The sequence below is a fragment of the Lepisosteus platostomus genome, chromosome 8 (assembly GCF_059453375.1).
Source record: "Lepisosteus platostomus isolate fLepPlt1 chromosome 8, fLepPlt1.hap1, whole genome shotgun sequence".
Classification (NCBI taxonomy): domain Eukaryota; kingdom Metazoa; phylum Chordata; class Actinopteri; order Semionotiformes; family Lepisosteidae; genus Lepisosteus; species Lepisosteus platostomus.
Window position 1 is genome coordinate 14,600,964 of NC_142618.1, and position 20,072 is coordinate 14,621,035.

General features: G+C 42.0%; 1 protein-coding gene across 1 annotated transcript; it reads left to right on the forward strand.

The window, feature by feature from the left end:
* The first annotated feature begins 1,345 nt into the window (after positions 1 to 1,345).
* Positions 1,346 to 18,474, forward strand: LOC148656116 (uncharacterized). Its single transcript, XM_088644391.1, has 5 exons — positions 1,346 to 1,364; positions 3,135 to 3,740; positions 6,888 to 6,994; positions 12,512 to 12,559; positions 18,442 to 18,474. The coding sequence occupies exons 1-5, from the start codon at positions 1,346 to 1,348 to the stop codon at positions 18,472 to 18,474; spliced, it is 813 nt and encodes a 270-aa protein (XP_088500517.1).
* The last annotated feature ends 1,598 nt before the right edge of the window (positions 18,475 to 20,072 follow it).

Sequence of the window (20,072 nt, forward strand, 5' to 3'; positions counted from 1 at the left end):
ACCTGCTACCACCACAAGAATAACTTCAACTATGTCTACAAATGCTCCATCTATGGAATCTGTAGCATCTCCAACCACAACACAAGCTCCAAGTATGAAAACCACTTTCCAAAGTACATCAGCTTCTTCAACGCCAACAACATCTCAACCAGCAAGTACGTCTCAACAATCCACTGATACGATAACCTCAATCAGCACTTCACATCCATCACCTGTAGCACCTACAGCATCTCCATCAACACCAACTTTTTCTTCAACAACAACAAGTGCAGTATCTCAAACCACAGATTCAAGTACAAAAGGTACTACAAGTAAAGCGATTCCATCAACAACAACTTTCCTTGCTGCCTCAACAACTATGCAAACCACATCAACTGCGCCACCAAGTACAACAACCGCTATAACAAGTACTACTCCACCTGCTACCACCACAAGAATAACTTCAACTACGTCTACAAATGCTCCATCTATGGAATCTGTAGCATCTCCAACCACAACACAAGCTCCAAGTATGAAAACCACTTTCCAAAGTACATCAGCTTCTTCAACACCAACATCATCTCATCCAGCAAGTACGTCTCAACAATCCACTGATACGATAACCTCAATCAGCACTTCACATCCATCACCTGTAGCACCTACAGGATCTCCATCAACACCAACTTTTTCTTCAACAACAACAAGTGCAGTATCTCAAACCACAGATTCAAGTATAAAAAGTACTACAAGTACAGCGATTCCATCAACAACAACTCTCCTTCCTACTTCAACAAGTATGAAAACCACATCAACTGCACCACCAAGTACAACAACCGCTATTACAAGTACTACTCCACCTGCTACAACCACAAGAATAACTTCAACTATGTCTTCAAATGCTCCATCTATGGAATCTGTAGCATCTCCAACCACAACACAAGCTCCAAGTATGAAAACCACTTTCCAAAGTACATCAGCTTCGTCAACACCAACAACAGCTGAACCAGCAAGTACTTCTCAACAATCCACTGATACGATAACCTCAATCAGCACTTCACATCCATCACTTGTAGCACCTACAGCATCTCCATCAACACCTTCTTTTTCTTCAACAACAACAAGTGCAGTATCTCAAATCACAGATTCAAGTACAAAAGGTACTACAAGTACAGCGATTCCATCAACAACAACTCTCCTTCCTACTTCAACAACAATGAAAACCACATCAACTGCACCACCAAGTACAACAACCGCTATTACAAGTACTACTCCACCTGCTACCACCACAAGAATAACTTCAACTATGTCTTCAAATGCTCCATCTATGCAATCTGTAGCATCTCCAACCACAACACAAGCTCCAAGTATGAGAACCACCTTCCAAAGTACATCAGCTTCTTCAACGCCAACATCATCTCAACCAGCAAGTACGTCTCAACAATCCACTGATACGATAACCTCAATCAGCACTTCACATCCATCACCTGTAGCACCTTCAGCATCTCCATCAACACCAACTTTTTCTTCAACAACAACAAGTGCGGTACCTCAAACCATAGATTCAAGTCCAACAACGACTACAAGTACAGCACTTCCGTCAACAACAACTCTCCTTCCTGCCTCAACAACTATGCAAACCACATCAACTGCGCCACCAAGTACAACAACTGCTATTACAAGTACTACTCCACCTGCTACCACCACAAGAATAACTTCAACTACGTCTACAAATACTCCATCTATGGAATCTGTAGCATCTCCAACCACAACACAAGCTCCAAGTATGAAAACCACTTTCCAAAGTACATCAGCTTCGTCAACACCAACAACAGCTGAACCAGCAAGTACTTCTCAACAATCCACTGATATGATAACCTCAATCAGCACTTCACATCCATCACTTGTAGCACCTACAGCATCTCCATCAACACCTTCTTTTTCTTCAACAACAACAAGTGCAGTATCTCAAACCACAGATTCAAGTACAAAAGGTACTATAAGTACAGCGATTCCATCAACAACAACTCTCCTTCCTACTTCAACAACTATGAAAACCACATCAACTGCACCACCAAGTACAACAACCGCTATTACAAGTACTACTCCACCTGCTACCACCACAAGAATAACTTCAACTACGTCTACAAATGCTCCATTTATGGAATCTGTAGCATCTCCAACCACAACACAAGCTCCAAGGATGAAAACCACTTTCCAAAGTACATCAGCTTTGTCAACACCAACAACATCTCAACCAGCAAGTACTTCTCAACAATCCACTGATACGATAACCTCAATCAGCACTTCACATCCATCACTTGTAGCACCTACAGCATCTCCATCAACACCTTCTTTTTCTTCAACAACAAGTGCAGTATCTCAAACCACAGATTCAAGTACAAAAGGTACTACAAGTACAGCGATTCCATCAACAACAACTCTCCTTCCTACTTCAACAACTATGAAAACCACATCAACTGCACAACCAAGTACAACAACCGCTATTACAAGTACTACTCCACCTGCTACCACCACAAGAATAACTTCAACTACGTCTACAAATGCTCCATCTATGGAATCTGTAGCATCTCCAACCACAACACAAGCTCCAAGTATGAAAACCACTTTCCAAAGTACATCAGCTTCGTCAACACCAACAACAGCTGAACCAGCAAGTACTTCTCAACAATCCACTGATATGATAACCTCAATCAGCACTTCACATCCATCACTTGTAGCACCTACAGCATCTCCATCAACACCTTCTTTTTCTTCAACAACAACAAGTGCAGTATCTCAAACCACAGATTCAAGTACAAAAGGTACTACAAGTACAGCGATTCCATCAACAACAACTCTCCTTCCTACTTCAACAACTATGAAAACCACATCAACTGCACCACCAAGTACAACAACCGCTTTTCCAAGTACTACTCCACCTGCTACCACCACAAGAATAACTTCAACTATGTCTTCAAATGCTCCATCTATGCAATCTGTAGCATTTCCAACCACAACACAAGCTCCAAGTATGAAAACCACTTTCCAAAGTACATCAGCTTCGTCAACACCAACAACAGCTGAACCAGCAAGTACTTCTCAACAATCCACTGATACGATAACCTCAATCAGCACTTCACATCCATCACCTGTAGCACCTACAGGATCTCCATCAACACCAACTTTTTCTTCAACAACAACAAGTGCAGAACCTAAAACCACAGATTCAAGTACAAGAAGTACTACAAATACAGCATTTCCATCAACAACAACTCTCCTTCCTACTTCAACAACTATGAAAACCACATCAACTGCGCCACCAAGTACAACAACCGCTATTACAAGTACTACTCCACCTGCTACCACCACAAGAATAACTTCAACTACGTCTACAAATGCTCCATCTATGGAATCTGTAGCATCTCCAACCACAACACAAGCTCCAAGTATGAAAACCACTTTCCAAAGTACATCAGCTTCTTCAACGCCAACAACATCTCAACCAGCAAGTACTTCTCAACAATCCACTGATACGATAACCTCAATCAGCACTTCACATCCATCACCTGTAGCACCTACAGCATCTCCATCAACACCAACTTTTTCTTCAACAACAACAAGTGCAGTATCTCAAACCACAGATTCAAGTATAAAAGGTACTACAAGTACAGCGATTCCATCAACAACAACTCTCCTTCCTACTTCAACAACTATGAAAACCACATCAACTGCGCCACCAAGTACAACAACCGCTATTAGAAGTACTACTCCACCTGCTACCACCACAAGAATAACTTCAACTATGTCTTCAAATGCTCCATCTATGGAATCTGTAGCATCTCCAACCACAACACAAGCTCCAAGTATGAAAACCACTTTCCAAAGTACATCAGCTTCTTCAACGCCAACATCATCTCATCCAGCAAGTACGTCTCAACAATCCACTGATACGATAACCTCAATCAGCACTTCACATCCATCACCTGTAGCACCTACAGCATCTCCATCAACACCAACTTTTTCTTCAACAACAACAAGTGCAGTATCTCAAACCACAGATTCAAGTACAAAAGGTACTACAAGTAAAGCGATTCCATCAACAACAACTCTCCTTGCTGCCTCAACAACTATGCAAACCACATCAACTGCGCCACCAAGTACAACAACCGCTATAACAAGTACTACTCCACCTGCTACCACCACAAGAATAACTTCAACTACGTCTACAAATTCTCCATCTATGGAATCTGTAGCATCTCCAACCACAACACAAGCTCCAAGTATGAAAACCACTTTCCAAAGTACATCAGCTTCTTCAACACCAACATCATCTCATCCAGCAAGTACGTCTCAACAATCCACTGATACGATAACCTCAATCAGCACTTCACATCCATCACCTGTAGCACCTACAGGATCTCCATCAACACCAACTTTTTCTTCAACAACAACAAGTGCAGTATCTCAAACCACAGATTCAAGTATAAAAGGTACTACAAGTACAGCGATTCCATCAACAACAACTCTCCTTCCTACTTCAACAACTATGAAAACCACATCAACTGCACCACCAAGTACAACAACCGCTATTACAAGTACTACTCCACCTGCTACCACCACAAGAATAACTTCAACTATGTCTTCAAATGCTCCATCTATGCAATCTGTAGCATCTCCAACCACAACACAAGCTCCAAGTATGAAAACCACTTTCCAAAGTACATCAGCTTCGTCAACACCAACAACAGCTGAACCAGCAAGTACTTCTCAACAATCCACTGATACGATAACCTCAATCAGCACTTCACATCCATCACTTGTAGCACCTACAGCATCTCCATCAACACCTTCTTTTTCTTCAACAACAACAAGTGCAGTATCTCAAACCACAGATTCAAGTACAAAAGGTACTACAAGTACAGCGATTCCATCAACAACAACTCTCCTTCCTACTTCAACAACTATGAAAACCACATCAACTGCACCACCAAGTACAACAACCGCTATTACAAGTACTATTCCACCTGCTACCACCACAAGAGTAACTTCAACTATGTCTTCAAATGCTCCATCTATGCAATCTGTAGCATCTCCAACCACAACACAAGCTCCAAGTATGAGAACCACCTTCCAAAGTACATCACCTTCTTCAACGCCAACATCATCTCAACCAGCAAGTACGTCTCAACAATCCACTGATACGATAACCTCAATCAGCACTTCACATCCATCACCTGTAGCACCTTCAGCATCTCCATCAACACCAACTTTTTCTTCAACAACAACAAGTGCGGTACCTCAAACCATAGATTCAAGTCCAACAACGACTACAAGTACAGCACTTCCGTCAACAACAACTCTCCTTTCTGCCTCAACAACTATGCAAACCACATCAACTGCGCCACCAAGTACAACAACTGCTATTACAAGTACTACTCCACCTGCTACCACCACAAGAATAACTTCAACTACGTCTACAAATACTCCATCTATGGAATCTGTAGCATCTCCAACCACAACACAAGCTCCAAGTATGAAATCCACTTTCCAAAGTACATCAGCTTCGTCAACACCAACAACAGCTGAACCAGCAAGTACTTCTCAACAATCCACTGATATGATAACCTCAATCAGCACTTCACATCCATCACTTGTAGCACCTACAGCATCTCCATCAACACCTTCTTTTTCTTCAACAACAACAAGTGCAGTATCTCAAACCACAGATTCAAGTACAAAAGGTACTACAAGTACAGCGATTCCATCAACAACAACTCTCCTTCCTACTTCAACAACTATGAAAACCACATCAACTGCACCACCAAGTACAACAACCGCTATTACAAGTACTACTCCACCTGCTACCACCACAAGAATAACTTCAACTATGTCTTCAAATGCTCCATCTATGGAATCTGTAGCATCTCCAACCACAACACAAGCTCCAAGTATGAAAACCACTTTCCAAAGTACATCAGCTTCGTCAACAAAAACAACAGCTGAACCAGCAAGTACTTCTCAACAATCCACTGATACGATAACCTCAATCAGCACTTCACATCCATCACTTGTAGCACCTACAGCATCTCCATCAACACCTTCTTTTTCTTCAACAACAACAAGTGCAGTATCTCAAACCACAGATTCAAGTACAAAAGGTACTACAAGTACAGCGATTCCATCAACAACAACTCTCCTTCCTACTTCAACAACTATGAAAACCACATCAACTGCACCACCAAGTACAACAACCGCTATTACAAGTACTATTCCACCTGCTACCACCACAAGAGTAACTTCAACTATGTCTTCAAATGCTCCATCTATGCAATCTGTAGCATCTCCAACCACAACACAAGCTCCAAGTATGAGAACCACCTTCCAAAGTACATCACCTTCTTCAACGCCAACATCATCTCAACCAGCAAGTACGTCTCAACAATCCACTGATACGATAACCTCAATCAGCACTTCACATCCATCACCTGTAGCACCTTCAGCATCTCCATCAACACCAACTTTTTCTTCAACAACAACAAGTGCGGTACCTCAAACCATAGATTCAAGTCCAACAACGACTACAAGTACAGCACTTCCGTCAACAACAACTCTCCTTTCTGCCTCAACAACTATGCAAACCACATCAACTGCGCCACCAAGTACAACAACTGCTATTACAAGTACTACTCCACCTGCTACCACCACAAGAATAACTTCAACTACGTCTACAAATACTCCATCTATGGAATCTGTAGCATCTCCAACCACAACACAAGCTCCAAGTATGAAATCCACTTTCCAAAGTACATCAGCTTCGTCAACACCAACAACAGCTGAACCAGCAAGTACTTCTCAACAATCCACTGATATGATAACCTCAATCAGCACTTCACATCCATCACTTGTAGCACCTACAGCATCTCCATCAACACCTTCTTTTTCTTCAACAACAACAAGTGCAGTATCTCAAACCACAGATTCAAGTACAAAAGGTACTACAAGTACAGCGATTCCATCAACAACAACTCTCCTTCCTACTTCAACAACTATGAAAACCACATCAACTGCACCACCAAGTACAACAACCGCTATTACAAGTACTACTCCACCTGCTACCACCACAAGAATAACTTCAACTATGTCTTCAAATGCTCCATCTATGCAATCTGTAGCATCTCCAACCACAACACAAGCTCCAAGTATGAGAACCACCTTCCAAAGTACATCAGCTTCTTCAACGCCAACATCATCTCATCCAGCAAGTACGTCTCAACAATCCACTGATACGATAACCTCAATCAGCACTTCACATCCATCACCTGTAGCACCTACAGGATCTCCACCAACACCAACTTTTTCTTCAACAACAACAAGTGCAGAACCTAAAACCACAGATTCAAGTACAAGAAGTACTACAAGTACAGCATTTCCATCAACAACAACTCTCCTTCCTACTTCAACAACTATGAAAACCACATCAACTGCGCCACCAAGTACAACAACCGCTATTACAAGTACTACTCCACCTGCTACCACCACAAGAATAACTTCAACTACGTCTACAAATGCTCCATCTATGGAATCTGTAGCATCTCCAACCACAACAGAAGCTCCAAGTATGAAAAACACTTTCCAAAGTACATCAGCTTCTTCAACGCCAACATCATCTCATCATGCAAATACGTCTCAACAATCCACTGATACGATAACCTCAATCAGCACTTCACATCCATCACCTGTAGCACCTACAGCATCTCCATCAACACCAAGTTTTTCTTCAACAACAAGTGCAGTATCTCAAACCACAGATTCAAGTACAAAAGGTAGTACAAGTACAGCACTTCCATCAACAACAACTCTCCTTCCTGCCTCAACAACTATGCAAACCACATCAACTGCGCCACCAAGTACAACAACCGCTATTACAAGTACTACTCCACCTGCTACCACCACAAGAATAACTTCAACTACGTCTTCAAATGCTCCATCTATGGAATCTGTAGCATCTCCAACCACAACAGAAGCTACAAGTATGAAAACCACTTTCCAAAGTACATTAGCTTCTTCAACGCCAACATCATCTCATCATGCAAATACGTCTCAACAATCCACTGATACGATAACCTCAATCAGCACTTCACATCCATCACTTGTAGCACCTACAGCATCTCCATCAACACCTTCTTTTTCTTCAACAACAACAAGTGCAGTATCTCAAACCACAGATTCAAGTACAAAAGGTAGTACAAGTACAGCGATTCCATCAACAACAACTCTCCTTCCTACTTCAACAACTATGAAAACCACATCAACGACACCACCAAGTACAACAACCGCTATTACAAGTACTACTCCACCTGCTACCACCACAAGAATAACTTCAACTATGTCTTCAAATGCTCCATCTATGCAATCTGTAGCATCTCCAACCACAACACAAGCTCCAACTATGAGAACCACCTTCCAAAGTACATCAGCTTCTTCAACGCCAACATCATCTCATCCAGCAAGTACGTCTCAACAATCCACTGATACAATAACCTCAATCAGCACTTCACATCCATCACCTGTAGCACCTACAGGATCTCCACCAACACCAACTTTTTCTTCAACAACAACAAGTGCAGAACCTAAAACCACAGATTCAAGTACAAGAAGTACTAAAAGTACAGCATTTCCATCAACAACAACTCTCCTTCCTACTTCAACAACTGTGAAAACCACATCAACTGCGCCACCAAGTACAACAACCGCTATTACAAGTACTACTCCACCTGCTACCACCACAAGAATAACTTCAACTACGTCTACAAATGCTCCATCTATGGAATCTGTAGCATCTCCAACCACAACAGAAGCTCCAAGTATGAAAACCACTTTCCAAAGTACATCAGCTTCTTCAACGCCAACATCATCTCATCCAGCAAATACGTCTCAACAATCCACTGATACGATAACCTCAATCAGCACTTCACATCCATCACCTGTAGCACCTTCAGCATCTCCATCAACACCAACTTTTTCTTCAACAACAACAAGTGCGGTACCTCAAACCATAGATTCAAGTCCAACAACGACTACAAGTACAGCACTTCCGTCAACAACAACTCTCCTTCCTGCCTCAACAACTATGCAAACCACATCAACTGCGCCACCAAGTACAACAACTGCTATTACAAGTACTACTCCACCTGCTACCACCACAAGAATAACTTCAACTACGTCTACAAATACTCCATCTTTGGAATCGGTAGCATCTCCAACCACAACACAAGCTCCAAGTATGAAAACCACTTTCCAAAGTACATCAGCTTCGTCAACACCAACAACAGCTGAACCAGCAAGTACTTTTCAACAATCCTCTGATATGATAACCTCAATCAGCACTTCACATCCATCACTTGTAGCACCTACAGCATCTCCATCAACACCTTCTTTTTCTTCAACAACAACAAGTGCAGTATCTCAAACCACAGATTCAAGTACAAAAGGTACTACAAGTACAGCGATTCCATCAACAACAACTCTCGTTCCTACTTCAACAACTATGAAAACCACATCAACTGCACCACCAAGTACAACAACCGCTATTACAAGTACTACTCCACCTGCTACCACCACAAGAATAACTTCAACTACGTCTACAAATACTCCATCTATGGAATCTGTAGCATCTCCAACCACAACACAAGCTCCAAGTATGAGAACCACCTTCCAAAGTACATCAGCTTCTTCAACGCCAACATCATCTCATCCAGCAAGTACGTCTCAACAATCCACTGATACGATAACCTCAATCAGCACTTCACATCCATCACCTGTAGCACCTACAGGATCTCCATCAACACCAACTTTTTCTTTAACAACAAGTGCAGAACCTAAAACCACAGATTCAAGTACAAGAAGTACTACAAATACAGCATTTCCATCAACAACAACTCTCCTTCCTACTTCAACAACTATGAAAACCACATCAACTGCGCCACCAAGTACAACAACCGCTATTACAAGTACTACTCCACCTGCTACCACCACAAGAATAACTTCAACTACGTCTACAAATGCTCCATCTATGGAATCTCTAGCATCTCCAACCACAACAGAAGCTCCAATTATGAAAACCACTTTCCAAAGTACATCAGCTTCTTCAACGCCAACATCATCTCATCCAGCAAATACGTCTCAACAATCCACTGATACGATAACCTCAATCAGCACTTCACATCCATCACTTGTAGCACCTACAGCATCTCCATCAACACCTTCTTTTTCTTCAACAACAACAAGTGCAGTATCTCAAACCACAGATTCAAGTACAAAAGGTACTACAAGTACAGCGATTCCATCAACAACAACTCTCCTTCCTACTTCAACAACTATGAAAACCACATCAACAGCACCACCAAGTACAACAACCGCTATTACAAGTACTACTCCACCTGCTACCACCACAAGAATAACTTCAACTATGTCTTCAAATGCTCCATCTATGCAATCTGTAGCATCTCCAACCACAACACAAGCTCCAAGTATGAGAACCACCTTCCAAAGTACATCAGCTTCTTCAACGCCAACATCATCTCATCCAGCAAGTACGTCTCAACAATCCACTGATACGATAACCTCAATCAGCACTTCACATCCATCACCTGTAGCACCTACAGGATCTCCACCAACACCAACTTTTTCTTCAACAACAACAAGTGCAGAACCTAAAACCACAGATTCAAGTACAAGAAGTACTACAAGTACAGCATTTCCATCAACAACAACTCTCCTTCCTACTTCAACAACTATGAAAACCACATCAACTGCGCCACCAAGTACAACAACCGCTATTACAAGTACTACTCCACCTGCTACCACCACAAGAATAACTTCAACTACGTCTACAAATGCTCCATCTATGGAATCTGTAGCATCTCCAACCACAACAGAAGCTCCAAGTATGAAAACCACTTTCCAAAATACATCAGCTTCTTCAACGCCAACATCATCTCATCCAGCAAATACGTCTCAACAATCCACTGATACGATAACCTCAATCAGCACTTCACATCCATCACCTGTAGCACCTACAGCATCTCCATCAACACCAAGTTTTTCTTCAACAACAAGTGCAGTATCTCAAACCACAGATTCAAGTACAAAAGGTAGTACAAGTACAGCACTTCCATCAACAACAACTCTCCTTCCTGCCTCAACAACTATGCAAACCACATCAACTGCGCCACCAAGTACAACAACCGCTATTACAAGTACTACTCCACCTGCTACCACCACAAGAATAACTTCAACTACGTCTTCAAATGCTCCATCTATGGAATCTGTAGCATCTCCAACCACAACAGAAGCTACAAGTATGAAAACCACTTTCCAAAGTACATTAGCTTCTTCAACGCCAACATCATCTCATCATGCAAATACGTCTCAACAATCCACTGATACGATAACCTCAATCAGCACTTCACATCCATCACTTGTAGCACCTACAGCATCTCCATCAACACCTTCTTTTTCTTCAACAACAACAAGTGCAGTATCTCAAACCACAGATTCAAGTACAAAAGGTACTACAAGTACAGCGATTCCATCAACAACAACTCTCCTTCCTACTTCAACAACTATGAAAACCACATCAACTGCACCACCAAGTACAACAACCGCTATTACAAGTTCTACTCCACCTGCTACCACCACAAGAATAACTTCAACTATGTCTTCAAATGCTCCATCTATGGAATCTGTAGCATCTCCAACCACAACACAAGCTCCAAGTATGAAAACCACTTTCCAAAGTACATCAGCTTCTTCAACGCCAACATCATCTCATCCAGCAAGTACATCTCAACAATCCACTGATACTATAACCTCAATCAGCACTTCACATCCATCACCTGTAGCATCTACAGGATCTCCATCAACACCAACTTTTTCTTCAACAACAACAAGTGCGGTACCTCAAACCATAGATTCAAGTCCAACAACGACTACAAGTACAGCACTTCCGTCAACAACAACTCTCCTTCCTGCCTCAACAACTATGAAAACCACATCAACTGCGCCACCAAGTACAACAACCGCTATTACAAGTACTACTCCACCTGCTACCACCACACGAATAAATTCAACTACGTCTACAAATACTCCATCTATGGAATCTGTAGCATCTCCAACCACAACACAAGCTCCAAGTATGAAAACCACTTTCCACAGTACATCAGCTTCGTCAACACCAACAACAGCTGAACCAGCAAGTACTTCTCAACAATCCTCTGATATGATAACCTCAATCAGCACTTCATATCCATTACTTGTAGCACCTACAGCATCTCCATCAACACCTTCTTTTTCTTCAACAACAACAAGTGCAGTATCTCAAACCACAGATTCAAGTACAAAAGGTACTACAAGTACAGCGATTCCATCAACAACAACTCTCCTTCCTACTTCAACAACTATGAAAACCACATCAACTGAACCACCAAGTACAACAACCGCTATTACAAGTACTACTCCACCTGCTACCACCACAAGAATAACTTCAACTATGTCTTCAAATGCTCCATCTATGGAATCTGTAGCATCTCCAGCCACAACACAAGCTCCAAGTATGAAAACCACTTTCCAAAGTACATCAGCTTCTTCAACGCCAACATCATCTCATCCAGCAAGTACGTCTCAACAATCCACTGATACAATAACCTCAATCAGCACTTCACATCCATCAACTGTAGCACCTACAGGATCTCCATCAACACCAACTTTTTCTTCAACAACAACAAGTGCAGAACCTAAAACCACAGATTCAAGTACAAGAAGTACTACAAAAACAGCGCTTCCATCAAAAACAACTCTCCTTCCTCCTTCAACAACTATGAAAACCACATCAGGTGCGCCACCAAGTACAACAACCGCTATTACAAGAACTACTCCACCTGCTACCACCACAAGAATAACTTCAACTACGTCTACAAATGCTCCATCTATGGAATCTGTAGCATCTCCAGCCACAACACAAGCTCCAAGTATGAAAACCACTTTCCAAAGTACATCAGCTTCGTCAACACCAACAACATCTCAACCAGCAAGTACTTCTCAACAATCCACTGATACGATAACCTCAATCAGCACTTCACATCCATCACCTGTAGCACCTTCAGCATCTCCATCAACACCAACTTTTTCTTCAACAACAACAAGTGCGGTACCTCAAACCATAGATTCAAGTCCAACAACGACTACAAGCACAGCACTTCCGTCAACAACAACTCTCCTTCCTGCCTCAACAACTATGCAAACCATATCAACTGCGCCACCAAGTACAACAACCGCTATTACAAGTACTACTCCACCTGCTACCACCACAAGAATAACTTCAACTAAGTCTACAAATACTCCATCTATGGAATCTGTAGCATCTCCAACCACAACACAAGCTCCAAGTAAGAAAACCACTTTCCAAAGTACATCAGCTTCGTCAACACCAACAACAGCTGAACCAGCAAGTACTTCTCAACAATCCACTGATATGATAACCTCAATCAGTACTTCACATCCATCAGTTGTAGCACCTACAGCATCTCCATCAACACCTTCTTTTTTTTCAACAACAACAAGTGCAGTATCTCAAACCACAGATTCAAGTACAAAAGGTACTACAAGTACAGCGATTCCATCAACAACAACTCTCCTTCCTACTTCAACAACTATGAAAACCACATCAACTGCACCACCAAGTACAACAACCGCTATTACAAGTACTACTCCACCTGCTACCACCACAAGAATAACTTCAACTACGTCTACAAATACTCCATCTATGGAATCTGTAGCATCTCCAACCGCAACACAAGCTCCAAGTATGAGAAACACCTTCCAAAGTACATCAGCTTCTTCAACGCCAACATCATCTCATCCAGCAAGTACGTCTCAACAATCCACTGATACGATAACCTCAATCAGCACTTCACATCCATCCCCTGTAGCACCTACAGGATCTCCATCAACACCAACTTTTTCTTCAACAACAAGTGCAGAACCTAAAACCACAGATTCAAGTACAAGAAGTACTACAAATACAGCATTTCCATCAACAACAACTCTCCTTCCTACTTCAACAACTATGAAAACTACATCAACTGCGCCACCAAGTACAACAACCGCTATTACAAGTACTACTCCACCTGCTACCACCACAAGAATAACTTCAACTACGTCTACAAATGCTCCATCTATGGAATCTCTAGCATCTCCAACCACAACAGAAGCTCCAATTATGAAAACCACTTTCCAAAGTACATCAGCTTCTTCAACGCCAACATCATCTCATCCAGCAAATACGTCTCAACAATCCACTGATACGATAACCTCAATCAGCACTTCACATCCATCACCTGTAGCACCTACAGCATCTCCATCAACACCAAGTTTTTCTTCAACAACAACAAGTGCAGTATCTCAAACCACAGATTCAAGTACAAAAGGTAGTACAAGTACAGCGATTCCATCAACAACTCTCCTTCCTGCCTCAACAACTATGCAAACCACATCAACTGCGCCACCAAGTACAACAACTGCTATTACAAGTACTACTCCACCTGCTACCACCACAAGAATAACTTCAACTACGTCTACAAATGCTCCATCTATGGAATCTGTTGCATCTCCAACCACAACAGAAGCTCCAAGTATGAAAACCACTTTCCAAAGTACATCAGCTTCTTCAACGCCAACATCATCTCATCCAGCAAGTACGTCTCAACAATCCACTGATACGATAACCTCAATCAGCACTTCACATCCATCACCTGTAGCACCTACAGGATCTCCATCAACACCAACTTTTTCTTCAACAACAAGTGCAGAACCTAAAACCACAGATTCAAGTACAAGAAGTACTACAAATACAGCATTTCCATCAACAACAACTCTCCTTCCTACTTCAACAACTATGAAAACTACATCAACTGCGCCACCAAGTACAACAACCGCTATTACAAGTACTACTCCACCTGCTACCACCACAAGAATAACTTCAACTACGTCTACAAATGCTCCATCTATGGAATCTCTAGCATCTCCAACCACAACAGAAGCTCCAATTATGAAAACCACTTTCCAAAGTACATCAGCTTCTTCAACGCCAACATCATCTCATCCAGCAAATACGTCTCAACAATCCACTGATACGATAACCTCAATCAGCACTTCACATCCATCACCTGTAGCACCTACAGCATCTCCATCAACACCAAGTTTTTCTTCAACAACAACAAGTGCAGTATCTCAAACCACAGATTCAAGTACAAAAGGTACTACAAGTACAGCGATTCCATCAACAACAACTCTCCTTCCTACTTCAACAACTATGAAAACCACATCAACGGCACCACCAAGTACAACAACCGCTATTACAAGTACTACTCCACCTGCTACCACCACAAGAATAACTTCAACTATGTCTTCAAATGCTCCATCTATGCAATCTGTAGCATCTCCAACCACAACACAAGCTCCAAGTATGAGAACCACCTTCCAAAGTACATCAGCTTCTTCAAAGCCAACATCATCTCATCCAGCAAGTACGTCTCAACAATCCACTGATACGATAACCTCAATCAGCACTTCACATCCATCACCTGTAGCACCTACAGGATCTCCACCAACACCAACTTTTTCTTCAACAACAACAAGTGCAGAACCTAAAACCACAGATTCAAGTACAAGAAGTACTACAAGTACAGCATTTCCATCAACAACAACTCTCCTTCCTACTTCAACAACTATGAAAACCACATCAACTGCGCCACCAAGTACAACAACCGCTATTACAAGTACTACTCCACCTGCTACCACCACAAGAATAACTTCAACTACGTCTACAAATGCTCCATCTATGGAATCTGTAGCATCTCCAACCACAACAGAAGCTCCAAGTATGAAAACCACTTTCCAAAGTACATCAGCTTCTTCAACGCCAACATCATCTCATCCAGCAAATACGTCTCAACAATCCACTGATACGATAACCTCAATCAGCACTTCACATCCATCACCTGTAGCACCTACAGCATCTCCATCAACACCAAGTTTTTCTTCAACAACAACAAGTGCAGTATTTCAAACCACAGATTCAAGTACAAAAGGTAGTACAAGTACAGCACTTCCATCAACAACAACTCTCCTTCCTGCCTCAACAACTATGCAAACCACATCAACTGCGCCACCAAGTACAACAACCGCTATTACAAGTACTACTCCACGTGCTACCACCACAAGAATAACTTCAACTACATTTACAAATGCTCCATCTATGGAATCTGTAGCATCTCCAACCACAACAGAAGCTCCAAATATGAAAACCACTTTCCAAAGTACATCAGCTTCTTCAACGCCAACATCATCTCATCCAGCAAGTACGTCTCAACAATCCACTGATACGATAACCTCAATCAGCACTTCACATCCATCACCTGTAGCACCTTCAGCATCTCCATCAACACCAAATTTTTCTTCAACAAAAACAAGTGCGGTACCTCAAACCATAGATTCAAGTCCAACAACGACTACAAGTACAGCACTTCCGTCAACAACAACTCTCCTTCCTGCCTCAACAATTATGCAAACCACATCAACTGCGCCACCAAGTACAACAACCGCTATTACAAGTACTACTCCACCTGCTACCACCACAAGAATAACTTCAACTACGTCTACAAATACTCCATCTTTGGAATCTGTAGCATCTCCAACCACAACACAAGCTCCAAGTATGAAAACCACTTTCCAAAGTACATCAGCTTCGTCAACACCAACAACAGCTGAACCAGCAAGTACTTCTCAACAATCCTCTGATATGATAACCTCAATCAGCACTTCACATCCATCACCTGTAGCACCTACAGGATCTCCATCAACACCAACTTTTTCTTCAACAACAACAAGTGCAGAACCTAAAACCACAGATTCAAGTACAAGAAGTACTACAAATACAGCGCTTCCATCAACAACAACTGTCCTTCCTACTTCAACAATTATGAAAACCACATCAAGTGCGCCACCAAGTACAACAACCGCTATTACAAGTACTACTCCACCTGCTACCACCACAAGAATAACTTCAACTACGTCTACAAATGCTCCATCTATGGAATCTGTAGCATCTCCAGCCACAACACAAGCTCCAAGTATGAAAACCACTTTCCAAAGTACATCAGCTTCGTCAACACCAACAACATCTCAACCAGCAAGTACTTCTCAACAATCCACTGATACGATAACCTCAATCAGCACTTCACATCCATCACCTGTAGCACCTTCAGCATCTCCATCAACACCTTCTTTTTCTTCAACAACAACAAGTGCAGTATCTCAAACCACAGATTCAAGTACAAAAGGTACTACAAGTACAGCGATTCCATCAACAACAACTCTCCTTCCTGCCTCAACAATTATGCAAACCACATCAACTGCGCCACCAAGTACAACAACCGCTATTACAAGTACTACTCCACCTGCTACCACCACAAGAATAACTTCAACTACGTCTACAAATACTCCATCTTTGGAATCTGTAGCATCTCCAACCACAACACAAGCTCCAAGTATGAAAACCACTTTCCAAAGTACATCAGCTTCGTCAACACCAACAACAGCTGAACCAGCAAGTACTTCTCAACAATCCTCTGATATGATAACCTCAATCAGCTCTTCACATCCATCACTTGTAGCACCTACAGCATCTCCATCAACACCTTCTTTTTCTTCATCAACAACAAGTGCAGTATCTCAAACCACAGATTCAAGTACAAAAGGTACTACAAGTACAGCGATTCCATCAACAACAACTCTCCTTCCTACTTCAACAACTATGAAAACCACATCAACTGCACCACCAAGTACAACAACCGCTATTACAAGTACTACTCCACCTGCTACCACCACAAGAATAACTTCAACTATGTCTTCAAATGCTCCATCTATGGAATCTGTAGCATCTCCAACCACAACACAAGCTCCAAGTATGAAAACCACTTTCCAAAGTACATCAGCTTCTTCAACGCCAACATCATCTCATCCAGCAAGTACATCTCAACAATCCACTGATACGATAACCTCAATCAGCACTTCACATCCATCACCTGTAGCACCTACAGGATCTCCATCAACACCAACTTTTTCTTCAACAACAACAAGTGCGGTACCTCAAACCATAGATTCAAGTCCAACAACGACTACAAGTACAGCACTTCCGTCAACAACAACTCTCCTTCCTGCCTCAACAACTATGCAAACCACATCAACTGCGCCACCAAGTACAACAACCGCTATTACAAGTACTACTCCACCTGCTACCACCACAAGAATAAATTCAACTACGTCTACAAATACTCCATCTATGGAATCTGTAGCATCTCCAACCACAACACAAGCTCCAAGTATGAAAACCACTTTCCACAGTACATCAGCTTCGTCAACACCAACAACAGCTGAACCAGCAAGTACTTCTCAACAATCCTCTGATATGATAACCTCAATCAGCACTTCATATCCATTACTTGTAGCACCTACAGCATCTCCATCAACACCTTCTTTTTCTTCAACAACAACAAGTGCAGTATCTCAAACCACAGATTCAAGTACAAAAGGTACTAAAAGTACAGCGATTCCATCAACAACAACTCTCCTTCCTATTTCAACAACTATGAAAACCACATCAACTGCACCACCAAGTACAACAACCGCTATTACAAGTACTACTCCACCTGCTACCACCACAAGAATAACTTCAACTATGTCTTCAAATGCTCCATCTATGGAATCTGTAGCATCTCCAGCCACAACACAAGCTCCAAGTATGAAAACCACTTTCCAAAGTACATCAGCTTCTTCAACGCCAACATCATCTCATCCAGCAAGTACGTCTCAACAATCCACTGATACGATAACCTCAATCAGCACTTCACATCCATCACCTGTAGCACCTACAGGATCTCCATCAACACCAACTTTTTCTTCAACAACAACAAGTGCAGAACCTAAAACCACAGATTCAAGTACAAGAAGTACTACAAAAACAACGCTTCCGCCAAAAACAACTCTCCTTCCTCCTTCAACAACTATGAAAACCACATCAGGTGCGCCACCAAGTACAACAACCGCTATTACAAGTACTACTCCACCTGCTACCACCACAAGAATAACTTCAACTACGTCTACAAATGCTCCATCTATGGAATCTGTAGCATCTCCAGCCACAACACAAGCTCCAAGTATGAAAACCACTTTCCAAAGTACATCAGCTTCGTCAACACCAACAACATCTCAACCAGCAAGTACTTCTCAACAATCCACTGATACGATAACCTCAATCAGCACTTCACATCCATCACCTGTAGCACCTACAGCATCTCCATCAACACCAAGTTTTTCTTCAACAACAACAAGTGCGGTACCTCAAACCATAGATTCAAGTCCAACAACGACTACAAGTACAGCACTTCCGTCAACAACAACTCTCCTTCCTGCCTCAACAACTATGCAAACCACATCAACTGCGCCACCAAGTACAACAACCGCTATTACAAGTACTACTCCACCTGCTACCACCACAAGAATAACTTCAACTACATCTACAAATACTCCATCTATGGAATCTGTAGCATCTCCAACCACAACACAAGCTCCAAGTATGAGAACCACTTTCCAAAGTACATCAGCTTCTTCAACGCCAACATCATCTCATCCAGCAAATACGTCTCAACAATCCACTGATACGATAACCTCAATCAGCACTTCACATCCATCACCTGTAGCACCTACAGCATCTCCATCAACACCAAGTTTTTCTTCAACAACAACAAGTGCAGTATCTCAAACCACAGATTCAAGTACAAAAGGTACTACAAGTACAGCGATTCCATCAACAACAACTCTCCTTCCTACTTCAACAACTATGAAAACCACATCAACGGCACCACCAAGTACAACAACCGCTATTACAAGTACTACTCCACCTGCTACCACCACAATAATAACTTCAACTATGTCTTCAAATGCTCCATCTATGCAATCTGTAGCATCTCCAACCA

Excerpts from the sequence above, each read along its gene's own strand:
- LOC148656116 (XM_088644391.1), top strand. Across the intron at positions 3,741-6,887 it reads TACAACAACCGCTATTAGAA|CACCTACAGCATCTCCATCA; the intron begins GTACTACTCCAC and ends CATCACTTGTAG. Across the intron at positions 6,995-12,511 it reads CTACAAGTACAGCGATTCCA|ACAAGAATAACTTCAACTAT; the intron begins TCAACAACAACT and ends CCTGCTACCACC.